At 41.4% G+C, this 15,041-nt stretch overlaps 1 protein-coding gene across 2 annotated transcripts in view; it reads left to right on the plus strand.

Moving 5' to 3' along the window:
- Nucleotides 1-15,041, plus strand: part of EMCN (endomucin) — a 263,020-nt gene that overhangs the window by 88,541 nt on the left and 159,438 nt on the right. For both annotated transcript variants that reach the window (XM_073589333.1, XM_073589341.1), the window contains one exon: nt 939-1,043. In XM_073589333.1, coding sequence (XP_073445434.1) covers nt 939-1,043 — 105 coding nt within the window. The remainder of the gene's footprint in view (nt 1-938; nt 1,044-15,041) is intronic.

Here is a 15,041-nt window from a genome sequence, read left to right on the forward strand (position 1 = left end):
TTGTGTTTTACTGTAGGCAGGGTATTCTTTTCAGTGTACACTACATTCTTTTTCCTCAACACAGACAGTGACATGTAAAATTTTGTGCACCCCTGATAAAAATTACTTAAAAGGTCTAAAGTTAAAGACGACAAATTTCCTTTGTATTTTAGGCAAAATAATAAATATAAAAGAAAATTGTCTCCACCAATTGTCGCCTGTGCAGCAGCATCTATCGAATCGCCGATGCTACTGCGCAGGTGTGACCATTATGAGAGAGAATTTTTTTTTCGGAATAATTTTATATCACCAAATAAACTAATTAAATGGAAATTATACATGGAATCATGCTACAGCACAGGCGCCTGCCTGCTGAATGTGAATTTTTTTTCAAAACATACGATATTCAACATGTAAAATAGGCAGCAGGTCAGTGAGGGATCAGTGACCTGTCATAAGCCATGCAGCTGAATATGTAAGCAGAGCACCACATGAAGACCTCCCCACACACACACAGGCCGCCCCGAAGCATGAGAATCTCATTAACTGAAAACTGAAAATAAAGATTACACATCAACCACAAGACGGATTTTATCACCCAAGGTATCTTTGTAATCTGTATAACGGCGCCGACTTGACTCTGCCTGTAGTTTACTGAGCACAATCCTGCTGACAGGTTCCCGACTAGCTTCCATTGTGAGCTCTTCTTGGCGACACAACTGGCCAAGATCATTGTTCAGTTTCTGAACCATGAGAAATGATCATGATATTCAACACACTAGAGAACCTCCTAGTCTGAACATGTGCGATCATCTAAAGTCATATCTTCCCTTCCACATAAAGCCCTTTTCTTGTCTCAATGTCATGTCATTCTTGGACAGGATTAATTTTACAAAATCATGAAAGATTGCAACTGAATTACAAGTTATATTCACATAACATTTGTAATTGTTTTACAGATGAGTACCACCCAGCAAATTCTAGAACATTATTAACTAATGGTAATCTCACCACGATAAGCTGGACCACCACTATATCAAGCCACGTTAATATCACACCTTCAGGTAATACAATGATACTTTATAGAATGTGTATAACTATAGTCACCAATCGACCCATTAGCTTATTATCCTGGATAGAAATTTCAAACATATATAATTAAAATCTTCATTAGTGTCACAAAATTAATGTATTAGTGATGGGACTTTTTGACGCAGCTCACATTTCACTGGTGAAAGCACACATTCAAGGAAAATCTAATGGTATACCATAAATAGAATTTATTATACTCACTTCAACCCCTGCCACTTCACATTAATCAAAAATTGCACCTCAATGATAGATTTGGTGCAGATTGCGCCTATGCATGTTTTTTAAGCATGATAGTACACTTTTTAAGAGAAATCTGTCAGCAGGCTGTTGCAATGTAATCTGACAGCATCATGATTTATGGGCAGAGGCCCCGATTCCTGTGATGTGTCACTTACTAGGCTGTATTTTGTTTCAATATCACCAGTGTTTTATCAGCCAGAGATTATTTTAGCAACTTTCTGTCATTATACAGTGTACTCAGAAAGCTGCCAATCAGTGGTGTTGGCGGGGTTATACAGAGCAGAGCATTTAGAGCACAGCTAGATCTTCAGCAGAGAAAACTGTGACTCTAAGAAAAATGCTGCATCCAGTAAACTAAGTGATACATTGCTGGTATCAGGGTCTCTGCCCTACATTATGCTTCTGTCACATTACACAGCAAAAACCTGCTGACGGAGTCCTAATTTTAGACAAAACTAGGAAATCAGTGTTTCAGATATCAACATTTTTTTTTACACAAATTGTGACCTTTTGTTCATGCATGTTAATTGATTATACTTTCCAATGTTAAAAAAGAGCAAGAGACCAGCATTGCATATAACATACAAAAATATACGGTAAATGCTGCTCCGTTTGCAACTTTTTTCACCTGTTAACAATGGTTGCAATATTAATGTATTTATTCCATCCTTCTTAAAGAGAATTATGACATGCCTAGAATATGCAACTTTTTTTGTGATTTTTATGTAGAAAAGAAATCATAAATATGTTGTACTTAGTTCAAAAAGACCAAACATGTTCTCTTTCCTCATCATACGTTTTGACAAAGTTACTAAAAATAAGTAAATAAATGTCAGAAAAGAAATGATGATAGTGCTCGGATCCAGGGTCCATTTAGACATGTTGGGTGCTCCTGTGTCAGTTTAGGATTGCTTTCTCATATATATTGGATGCGGTCATTTACAGTAGTAATGTTCTAGCATACAAGACTAACAGCCAGAGAAGAATGACCTTTTTTGTCTTAGTTTTTAGCATTGGATTAGCTGTTTAAAGACTCCATCAGCTGATCTAATGGCCAACCCAACTATGGTTCAGATACAATTGTAATGGAAAGAACAGCCTTGTAGCATGAAATTCTGCTCTCCACGCCAATCGGAGCACACTGAGCAGAGCGTGAGAAGCTCTGCCTGTGACCGGCGGTAACCTTAATGATGTCACTGCTGTTCAGAGGCAGAGCTTCTCACGCTCTGCTCAGTGTGTGCCGGCTGGCATGGAGAGAGGTCGCATCACTGATGTGACCGCTCTCCAAACCATTTGGATCATTGTGGGACGTGGCTATTAATGAATCATAAATGGATAGGTGAGTATAACTTTGCTTTTTATATTAATTTTTGCTGAATAAATGGATATAAGAGGGTCAGGGAGTTTTTATTTCAGATAAAAGGACTTTTCTCTGTGTCTTTATCAAATTATTAACTCCCTTCCCACCACCACAGGACAAGTAGGAAGAGCCTTGCAAAGTGCCAGAATTTGTGCATCTAATGGATGCGCCTTTTCTGGGGTGGCTGCAGGCTGCTATATTTTGGCAGAGGCTAATATCCATGGCCCCTTCCCAGTTTGAGAATACCAGCTCATAGCTATCTGCTTTAGATTGTCTCGTTGTCAAAAATGGGGGGACTCCACATCGCTTTTTTAATTATTCTTTTAAATTATTTTAAAGGGAATCTGTCACCCCTTTTTTGAGATATCATATAATGATATCATTCAATTGTGTGTCACATAAGGATTCTCTTAGTACTTTTGCTTCCCCCTGACCCCGCACCTTTCATGCATGTATACCTTTTTTATATCGGTTCAGATGTATGTAAACTGCCACGGTCCGGTCCGATGGGCGGGGCTTATTCACCTGCTCCCCCCTCCCTGTCTTGCTCTACACAAGAAGAAATGCTTAGAGCAAGACAGGGAGGGGGGAGCAGGTGAATATGGCAAAATGCACTATATGGCAAAATGCATCATTGGAACGGTTTGCTGCACTATTTTTAATCTGTCGACAGTCAATGTCCTTCTGTGATGTCTAGAGCATTGTAAAAATTTAAAGAGAGCTTGCCACCAGAAAAAAACGCTATTAACCTGCAGATGTGGGGTTAATCTGCAGGGTGATAGCGTTATGAATCTGCTTGGCGCCTAGACTTAGTTGACCACTGCCAGGAGAAAATGAACTTTACTCTTTCCCCCAGGGGCATTCCAGTTTCATTCATGAGGGCTTCACCGGCGCTGGTTCAGTCACCACTCTGAATATACAGAATGGCAACTGTAACCGACCCCCAGACCTGACTGACATATGACGGGCCCTAATGCAGAGCCAGTGCCAGTCAAGCCCGGGGAGTGGTTTCAGCCGTCACTCTGTATACTCAGAGCTATGTCTGAACACGCGTCAGCGCCACCCCCGTGACTGGGGCGGGCGCCCAGCAGATTAATAACGCTGTTAATGAACAGATTAACTTCATATCTGCAGGTTAATAGCTTTTTTTCTGGTGACAGGTTCCCTTTTAAAACAGATGTGATTTTTCCTAACCTTTTTCCTTAGCAGATACTTGTTTTATGAGAGCCCCTCCTGTGAAAATACTGTCCTCACCTCCCAAATAAATCTTATTAGGATGTCTATCTAAATACTGTAAGCTCCGTAGTGAGTAGAGTGACAGACTGAAGTAGCCATCTGCGTGGTTTATCTCCCATTATGGATGGATAGGGTTTAATTAAATGGAATTAAGGAACCAGTAATACAGCGTTTTTCTGAACGGTCAGTCATCGCTGCTTTTGTTTGAGTTGATATTGTTAGCGCTGAGTATGGCAGCATTCACTTATATATTAATCAGAACAACAAACACATACAAGTGAGTATAATACGCTCTCACCTACACACTTTACAATTGCTAATTTAATTAAATAAAAAATAGTTTCCAAGGCTTAATCTATTTGTAGTCTAGGTTCTAGCAGGGCATCCTATGTGGCACCTGAATTTCGTATGCAATCATTGAAATACAAAGGAGATGAAATGCAAATTATGTAAGATAAGTATATCTGTATTAGGGGTTTCTATGGGACACCAGGCAATTAGCTTGGAGCTAAAAAGGCTGCAGCTTTTATTTAGGTTACAGTAATAATAAATTATATGCAAATAAATAAAAACAATATATAACCAACCATTGTAAACATTTATTTTAATATATTAAACTGCGAAAATTAATGTCCAAGTCAACCCAGTGTTAGCTGCATGACTACTCACTAATAAAAACCACTGCATAAATTGGAGATAGACCTGGTAATGAAGACAACCTGAGAAGATTCTAGAAAGGCAAATACCACAAGTATACCCCAGAAGGGTGGGGAATATACCAACAATTAAAATAAAGAGGAACACAATGAATAAATATTTGAAGGGAGAATATTGAGGGGTTAAGACTGATGGAAGCATTAACATTAAAAGAGGAAGAGGCTAAGGAGATCCTCTAAGAATGAATGAAAATATATTAACTCTAAAGTGAGAGGCTCTTCAGATAGATGTAATGTATTGATCTAAAATCTCCCATACCCATTAAACTAAGCTTGGCAAAAACAACAGAAATCGGCTGAACCGAGCAGTATAGTGATGTGTGTGGGGGCCTTTCAACTCTCAAACGTCAGAATGTATCGTCAAGAGAAGAATTGCTTGTTGAATTTCAATGGCTGATCACTTTGTTCTCCCTTGAAATAAGGAGTCTGGCATAAAGAACATAGGTGCCCTTGACCAAGCGTTACTGTGTAGGAGGGATTTAGGGAGAGATAGCTGTCTCAAAGTATTAGTTAAGTATGGAGCGGAGATCTCACAGAGGTCACGGCATTTCAGCCCAGCAAGAAACACAGCATCAGTGACCGGAGTGCCCTTTTCAGGGCAGCTGCGGGCTGCTATTTTTAGGCTGGGGAGGCCAATATCCATGGTCCCTTAACAGCCTGAGATTACCATTCCCCAGCTGTCTGCTTTAGCAAGGCTGGTTGTCAAAAATGGTGGTGACCCCACTTCATTTTTTTAAATTATTTATTTCAATAATTAAAAAAAAAGCATAGGGACCCCTGTATTTTTGATCACCAGCCTTGGTGAAGCTGACAGCTGAGGGTTGCAGCCCCCAGCTCTGAGTTTTGCCTGGCTGGTTATCAAAAATAGGGGGGAACCCACACCATTTTTTTTAATTGTTTATTTACAGAGCAGGAGCCAGCTAATGAATACACCCATTGGCCACTCATGCTTTCACTGTTATTAGTGGCAGCAGGTGTCAGATGATGAGAGCAGTAGTCCGATCCACTAACACCAGTGACCGGAGGCTCCAGTGGGAACCGCGGCTCTCTGACCAGTGCGGAATGATTTTACCATCGATCAGAAGTGATGATTGCGGCGATGCCATGCACATGATAGCGTGACAAACACCCGTTGTTCAGGCAGCCGAAATCAAACAGTAACATGGACTTCCTGGTGAAGTCCATGTTCGGTGTCCGTGCCCAAACAGTAGGTGTTTGGTATGGACGCCGAACTTTACTGTTCGGGTTTGCCCATGTGTTTGGAAGCTTCTGACAGTTTTTGGCAACATCTGAGCTAATTAGAGATACACATGTGGATGTATTTCAATGCACACCTGAAACACACTGCTTCTTTGTGTAGCATCATGGGAAAGTCTAAAGATATCAGTCAAGATATGAGGAAGAGAATTGTGGACTTGGACAAATCTGGCTCATCTTTGGGTACAATTTCAAGATGCCTGAAGGTGCCACGTTCACCTGTACAAACAATTATACACAAGTACAAACAAGATGGGAATGTCCAGCCATAATACCACTCAGGAAAGAGACGGGTTCTGTGTCCCAGAGATGAACGTGCTTTGGTCCGACATGTGAATATCAACCCAAGGACAAAAGCAAAAGACCTTGTGAAGATAATGGTGGAAGCTGATAAGATTGTGCCAATATCCACAGTGAAATGAGTACTGTATCAACATGGGCTGAAAGGCCACACTGCCAAGAAGAAGCCATTACTACAAAAGAAACATAAAAAGCCAGATTAACCCCTTCCCGACCTGTGACACAGCGTATGCGTCATGAAAGTCGGTGCCAATCCGACCTATGACGCATACCCTGTGTCATGAATTCAAAGCCCCCCTGTGGGTCGGGTGACCGGGGTCAATGAAAGGTCACCTGACCCGCAGATACAGGGGGCTTTGCAATTCACCACAGGGGGCGTGGCTTCGCCCCCACGTGGCTACGATCGCTCTGATTGGCTGTTAAAAGTGAAACAGCCAATCAGAGCGATAGTAATATTTCATCAATGAAAATTGATGAAATATTACAATCCAGCCATGGCCGATGGAGACACCGATTCGACACCCCCCACCGGCGATCGCCCCCCCACCACTGAATGACAGCGGCGACTTCTAAGTCCCCCTGTCGCTCCCGATGTCCGGCGGGTCCGGTTCATGGGCGCCGTCATCTTGGAAAATGGCGGGCGCATGCGCAGTGCGCCCGCCCGAATCTGCCGGCTGCAGATTCCATTATTTCATTTTGATCACTCTCACAGTGATCAAAATGAAATAAAAAGTAAATGAACCCCCCGATTATCACCCCCATAGGTAGGCACAACTACTAAAATAAAGAAAATATTTTTATTTTTATTTTTCCATCAGGGTTAGGGTTAGGGTTGGAAAAGAGGGTTAGGGTTAGGGTTGGAAAGAGGGTTAGGGTTGGAAAGAGGGTTAGGGTTAGGGTTGGAAAGAGGGTTAGGGTTGGAAAGAGGGTTAGGGTTAGGGTTGGAAAGAGGGTTAGGGTTGAAAAGAGGGTTAGGGTTGGAAAGAGGGTTAGGGTTGGAAAGAGGGTTAGGGTTGGAAAGAGGGTTAGGGTTGGAAAGAGGGCTAGGGTTGGAAAGAGGGTTAGGGTTGGAAAGAGGGTTAGGGTTGGAATGAGGGTTAGGGTTGAAATGAGGGTTAGGGTTGAAATGAGGGTTAGGGTTGGAATTAGGGTTAGGGTTGGAATTAGGGTTAGAATTAGGGTTAGGCTTGTGGTTAGTGTTATGGTTAGTGTTGGGGTTAGGGGTGTGTTGGGGTTAGGTTTATGGTTAGGGTTGGGATTAGGGTTAGGGATGTGTTGGGGTTAGGGCTGTGGTTAGGGGTGTGTTGGGGTTAGGGTTGGAGTTAGAATTGAGGGGTTTCCACTGTTTAGGCACATCAGGGGGTCTCCAAACGCGATATGGTGCAACCTTTGATTCCAGCCAATTTTGCGTTCAAAAAGTCAAACGGTGCTCACTCCCTTCCAAGCCCCGACGTGTGCCCAAACAGTGGTTTACCCCCACATATGGGGTATCAGCGTACTCAGGAAACACTGCACAACAACTTTTGGGGTCTAATTTCTCCTGTTACCCTTGGGAAAATAAAAAATTAGGGGCTAAAAAATTATTTTTGTGGAAAAAAATGTTTTTTTCATTTTCATGTCTCTGCATTATAAACTTCTGTGAAGCACTTGGGGGTTGAAAGTGCTCACCATACATCTACATAAGTTCCTTGGAAGGTCTAGTTTCCAAAATGGTGTCATTTGTGGGGGGTTTCCACTGTTTAGGCACATCAGGGGCTCTGCAAACGTAATGACGACTGCAGACTATTCCATCAAAGTCTGCATTTCAAAACGTCACTACTTCCATTCCAAGCCCTGACGTGTGCCCAAACAATGGTTCCCCCACACATATGGGGTATCAGCGTACTCAGGACAAACTGGACAACAACTTTTGGGGTCCAATTTATCCTGTTACCCTTGTGAAAAAAAAAATTGCGGGCTAAAAATAATTTTTTTTGAGGGAAAAAAATGATTTTTTATTTTCACGGCTCTGCGTTATAAACTTCTGTGAAGCACTTAGGGGTTCAAGGTGCTCACCACACATCTAGATAAGTTCCTTTGGGGGTCTAGGTTCCAAAATGGGGTCACTTGTGGGGGGTTTCTACTGTTTAGGCACACAGGGGCTCAGCAAATGTAACATGATGCCCGCAGACCATTCCATCAAAGTCAGCATTTCAAAATGTCACTACTTCCCTTCCGAGCCCCGACGTGTGCCCAAACAGTGGTCCCCCCCCACATATGGGGTACCAGCGTACTCAGGACAAACTGGAAAACAACTTTTGGGGTCCAATTTATCCTGGTACTCTTGTGAAAATAAAAAATTGCCGACTAAAAAATTTTTTTTTTAGGAAAAAAAAAGATTTTTTATTTTCACTGCTCTGCATTATAAACTTCTGTGAATCACCTGGGGGTTCAAAGTGCTCACTATGCATCTAGATAAGTTCCTTAGGGGGTCTAGTTTCCAAAAATGGGGTCATTTGTGGGGGAGCTCCAAAGTTTAGGCACACAGGGGATCTCCAAACACGACATGGTGTCCGCTAACGATTGGAGCTAATTTTCATTTCAAAAAGTCAAATGTCGCTCATTCCCTTCTGCGCCCTGCCGTGCACCCAAACAGTGCCCCCCCCACATATGGGGTACCAGCATACTCAGGACAAACTGGACAACAACTTTTGGGGTCCAATTTCTCCTGTTACCCTTGTGAAAATAAAAAATTGAGAGCTAAAAATTCATTTTTTGAGGAAAAAAAAAGATTTTTTATTTTCATGGCTCTGCGTTACAATCTTCTGTGAAGCACTTCGGGGTTCAAGGTGCTCACCACACATCTAGGCAAGTTCCTTATGGGGTCTAGTTTCCAAAATGGGGTCACTTGTGGGGGGTTTCCACAGTTTAGGTACATCAAGGGCTCTGCAAATGTAACATGATGCCCGCAGACCATTCCATCAAAGTCTGCATACCAAAACATCACTACTTCCCTTCCGAGCCCTGACGTGTGCCCATACAGTGGTCATCCCCCACATATGGGGTATCAGTGTACTCAGGACAAACTAGACAACAACTTTTGGGGTCCAATTTATCCTGTTACCCTTGTGAAAAAAAAATTGCGGGCTAAAAATCATTTTTTTTGAGGGAAAAAAATGATTTTTTATTTTCACGGCTCTGCGTTATAAACTTCTGTGAAGCACTTGGGGGTTCAAGGTGCTCAACACACATCTAGATAAGTTCCTTGGGGGGTCTAGTTTCCAAAATGGGGTCACTTGTGGGGGGTTTCTACTGTTTAGGCACACAGGGGCTCAGCAAATGTAACATGACGCCATGACGCCCGCAGACCATTCCATCAAAGTCAGCATTTCAAAATGTCACTACTTCCCTTCCAAGCCCCGACGTGTGCCCAAACAGTGGTCCCCCCCCCCACATATGGGGTACCAGCGTACTCAGGACAAACTGGAAAACAACTTTTGGGGTCCAATTTATCCTGGTACTCTTGTGAAAATAAAAAATTGCCGACTAAAAAATTTTTTTTTTAGGAAAAAAAAAGATTTTTTATTTTCACTGCTCTGCATTATAAACTTCTGTAAATCATCTGGGGGTTCAAAGTGCTCACTATGCATCTAGATAAGTTCCTTAGGGGGTCTAGTTTCCAAAATGGGGTCATTTGTGGGGGAGCTCCAAAGTTTAGGCACACAGGGGATCTCCAAACACGACATGGTGTCCGCTAACGATTGGAGCTAATTTTCATTTCAAAAAGTCAAATGGCGCTCATTCCCTTCTGCGCCCTGCCGTGCACCCAAACAGTGCCCCCCCCACATATGGGGTACCAGCGTACTCAGGACAATCTGGACAACAACTTTTGTGGTCCAATTTCTCCTGTTACCCTTGTGAAAATAAAAAATAGCGTGCTAAAAAATCATTTTTGAGGGAAAAAAAATGATTTTTTATTTTCACTGCTCTATGTTATAAACTTTTGTGAGGCACTTGGGGGTTCAAAGTGCTCACTACACATCTAGATAAGTTCCTTAAGGGGTCTAGTTTCCAAAATGGTGTCACTTGTGAGGGAGCTCCAATGTTTAGGCACACAGGGGCTCTCCAAACGCGACATGGTGTCCGATAACGATTGGAGCTAATTTTCCATTCAAAAAGTCAAATGGCGCTCCTTCCCTTCCGGGCCCTGCCGTGCACCCAAACAGTGGTTTATGACCACATATGAGGTATTGGTGTGCTCAGGAGAAATTGCCTAACAAATTTTAGGATCCATTTTATCCTGTTGCCCATGTGAAAATGAAAAAACTGAGGCTAAAAGATAATTTTTGTGAAAAAAAAGTACTTTTTTTTTTTTACGGATCAATTTGAGAAGCACCTGGGGGTTCAAAGTGTTCACTATGCATCTAGATAAGTTCCTTGGGGGGTCTAGTTTCCAAAATGGGGTCACTTGTGGGGGAGCTCCAGTGTTTAGGCACACAGCAACTCTCCAAACGCGACATGGCAAGCGCTAAATATTCCAGCATATTTTCCATTCAAAAAGTCAAATGGCACTCCTACCCTTCAGAGCCCTGCCGTGCGCCCAAACAGTGGTTTATGACCACATATGAGGTATCGGTGTACTCAAGGGAAATTGCCCAACAAATTTTAGGATCCATTTTATCCTGTTGCCCATGTGAAAATGAAAAAATTGATGCTGAAAGGAAATTTGTGTTGGAAAAATTAAAATGTTCATTTTTTCCTTCCACATTGCCTTAGCTGCTGTGAAACACCTGAAGGGTTAATAATCTTCTTGAATGTGATTTTGAGTGAGTAGCTTGAGGGGTGCAGTTTTTAGAATGGTGTCACTTTTTGGTATTTTCTGCCATATAGACCCCTCAAAGTGACTTCAAATGTGAGGTGGTCCCTAAAAAAAATGGTTTTGTAAATTTTGTTGTAAAAATGAGAAATCACTGGTCAACTTTTAACCCTTATAACTTCCTAACAAAAAAATATTTTGCTTCAAAAATTGTGCTGATGTAAAGTAGACATGTGGGAAATGTTATTTAGTAACTATTTTGTGTCACATAACTCTCTAGTTTAATAGAATAAAAATTCAAAATTTGAAAGTTGTGAAATTTTCAAAATTTTCGCCAAATTTCTAATTTTTTACAAATAAACGCAAAAATTATCAACCTAAATTTACCACTATCATGAAGCCCAATATGTCACGAAAAAACAATCTCAGAATCGCTAGGATGCGTTGAAGCATTCCAGAGTTATTACCTTATAAAGGGACACTGGTCAGAATAGCGAAAAATGGCCAGGTCATTAAGGTCAAAATAGGCTGGGTCATGAAGGGGTTAATGTTTGCAAATGCACACAGGATCAAAGACCTTAATTTTTGGAGACATGTCCTGTGGTTTGATGAAACTAAAATTGAGCTTTTTGGGAATAATGACCATCATTATGTTTGGAGGAAAAAGGGAGAAGCTTGGAAGCCTAAGAACACCATCCCAACTGTGAAACACAGGGGTGGCAGCATCAAGTTGTGGGGTTATTTTGCTGCAGGAGGGACTGGTGCACTTCACAAAATAGATGGCATCATGAGAGAAGAAGATTATGTGGCAATACTGAAGCAACATCTCAAGACATAAGCCAGGAAGTTAAAACTTGGGTGGAAATGGGTCTTCCAAATCGACAATGACCCAAAGCATACTGCCAAAATGGTAACAAAGTGGCTTAAGGATTGCAAAGTCAATGTTTTGGAGTGGCCATCAAAAAGCCCTGATTTCAATCCTATTGAAAATTTATGGGCAAATCTATAAAGGCAGGTGCGAGCAAGGCAACGTACAAACCTGGATCAGTTACACCAGTTTTGTCAGGAGGAATGGACCCAAATTCCAACCAACTCTTGTGAGAAGCTTGTGGAAGGATATCCCAAAAGTGTGGCCCAAGTTATTCACTTTAAGGGCAATGGTACCAAATACTAATGAAATATATGTAAACTTTTGAATTTGCAGTAATAAAAATGCCTTAACACATTCCCTCATTTCGCAAATAATAATTATGGTAATCCTATTTGACCTAAAACGGGAAAGGTTTATTTTGATTTCATGTCAGATATTGAGAAAAACTTGCATATGTGTCTTTTTATATAGTGCATGTAAACTTCTAGCTTCAACTGTACATTCAGATATGAACACGTACTAGGGGGCCGTACAGAATCCTACAGTACAGTAGTAGTATTAACCTCTTTGCGACATCGACTTTAAATTTACACCGATGTCTGACTCCCTTTGATGTGGGCTCCGGCCGTGAGCCCACATCTTTCCCAGCACATGTCAGCTGTTTTGAACAGGTGACATGTGCCCGGAACTGCCGCTGGCAGAATTGCGATCCACCCTTGGCTATTAACCCATTAAATGTCGCTGTCAAACTCTGACAGTAGCATTTAACATGAGCTTCCGGCAGTCGTGCCGGAAATCCACCCATCGGTGACCCGTCACATGATCGTGGGTCACGGACAGGTTGGCATGACAACCAGAGGTCTACTGGAGACCTCTATGGTTGTCACTGCTGGATTGCTATGAGCGCCACCCAGTCGGCACTCATAGCAAGTGAGGTATTCTGCAACATACAGGTGATCTGATCATCGCCTGCATGTAGCAGAGCCGGTTGGGCAATGGCAGCTTCTAGTCTCCCATGGAGACTATTGAAGCATGCCAAAAGTGAAAAAAAAGTTTTAAAAAATATAAAAAAAATAAAAGTTCAAATCACCCCCATTTTTCGCAGTCAAAATAAAACAATAAAAGAAATCAAACATACACAAATTTGGTATCGCTGTGTTCAGATTGACCCGATCTATCAATAAAAAAAGGATTGACCTGATCGTTAAACAGCGTAGTGAGAAAAAAGTCAAAACCCCGGAATTACGTATTTTTGATCGCCGCGACATTGCATTAAAATGCATTAACAGGTGATCAAAAGATCATATCCACACTAAAATGGTATCATTAAAAATGTCAGCTCGGTGCCGAATAAATAAGCCTTCACCTAACCCGAGATCACGAAAAATGGAGACGCTACAGGTATCAGAATATGGCACAATTTTTTTTTAAACAAAGTTTGGAATTTTTTTTCACCACTTAGATAAAAAAGAACCTAGACATGTTTGGTGTCAATGAACTCATATTGACGTGGAGAATCTTAATGGCAATACAAACAAGTGTGGGATTGCGCTTTTTTGCAATTTCACCGCATTTGGATTTGATTTCCCATTTTCAAGTACATGACATGGTAAAACTAATGGTGTCATTCAAAAGTACAACTCGTCCCGCAAAAGACAAGCCCTCACATGGCCATTTTGACAAAAAAAATAAAAAGTTATGGGACTGGGGAAAAGGGGAGCAAAAAATGAAAATGCAAAACTAAAAATACCTATGGTCAATAAGGGGTTAAACGAAATCTGTCAACAAGACTTTGCTACCTCATCTGAGAGCATCATAATATAGGAAAAAAGATCCTGATTCAAATGATGTATCACTTAGTTTACTGGGTGCATTAGATGTGACCCAAATAGAGTTTTTAGATGTATGTAACATAGCTCAGAAAGTTATCCACACCCACACCACATCTCTTTGTGCATGTTTGACAGTAAGCTGTTTATTAGAGTTGGGGATGTGGTCAGACCAGGAGGCAAGCTCTGCTGCAGTCCAGATAGTGATAATCTCCTGATGATAAAACATTCATTGTATTGAAACAAAAGCACACATCCTAATAAGTAAAACAACCCTGAAATCTGTGTCTCAACCCCTACCTCATTCTGTCCTCAAATTACATAGCAAAAACTTTAAACCAAAAAACTAGATCTCAAAGAAAGTGAATACAAGTGACTATTGGTGTCACTAGACATGTCAACGGTCAATTATACTATATATGTATAGAGAGAGAGAGAGAGAGAGAATATATATATATAAAGAAGAGATCCACCACAAAGTAGAGAGGATTTTGAACAATTATAAATTTTATTGCATATATTAATTAGACAAAAAATACAAAGGTATTGATGTGAGGTAGATAGAAATAGCAGCTAAAAGATATCGGCATAGTAGGAAGATGGTAAATATAGTGCCAAACAGAAAAAAAGCATCTCATAGGCCATATCTGCACTAGGCCAAGAGAGTAATAAAGACCATGAGCCTAATAATGGAAGATACCAGCTATCAAGTGAAATAGCAAAAACCAGCAAACAGCTAAGATAAAAAAGTAAAAATAGCTGTAACTAGTCTCAGTAAGAAATCAGAATAATATCCTAAGTGCCCCCCCAAGGCTGACCCCGGATGCACCGCAACTGACAATGCCGTGATCTGAGGGGAGCCTCGGGAGGCGTGACCAGGTGCTTCACCAGGACTGACCTCGGTCACACAGCAGCTGAGTCCTCAATGAGATATGAAGGTGCTGGCGGACATGAATGCTGTATAGGCAAGCAGGTGTAGGATCCAGTTAAGGTGGGACAGAAGGAGCGGCTTCATGGAGAACCAGGTCTCTGACAGGGGGATATTGGACTGCAAGTGCGGACAGACAGGGAACTGCAAATGCAGACAGGCAAGACACAGGAGTAGACAGGGTCAGGTACACACAGGATGCATACAAAGATAGGTACGGACAAGACAGACTGGGATAAGGTCACACAAGATATTTACAATGAAGTAGCAAGTTTACTCACTAAACACTAATGTTGTACAGTGACAACAGATTAGAGAATGGCACTCTTTCAGACATTGCAGGTTTCAGAAATAGGTACAGATTGAGATACAGCAGGTTTTAGAGATAGCAACAGGTTCAGACACTGCAGGTTTTAAGGATTGGTAAAGGTTCAGACA

Source organism: Dendrobates tinctorius, unplaced genomic scaffold, assembly GCF_039654945.1.
Source record: "Dendrobates tinctorius isolate UK_male_01 unplaced genomic scaffold, ASM3965494v1 ptg000011l, whole genome shotgun sequence".
In the NCBI taxonomy this organism is placed as follows: domain Eukaryota; kingdom Metazoa; phylum Chordata; class Amphibia; order Anura; family Dendrobatidae; genus Dendrobates; species Dendrobates tinctorius.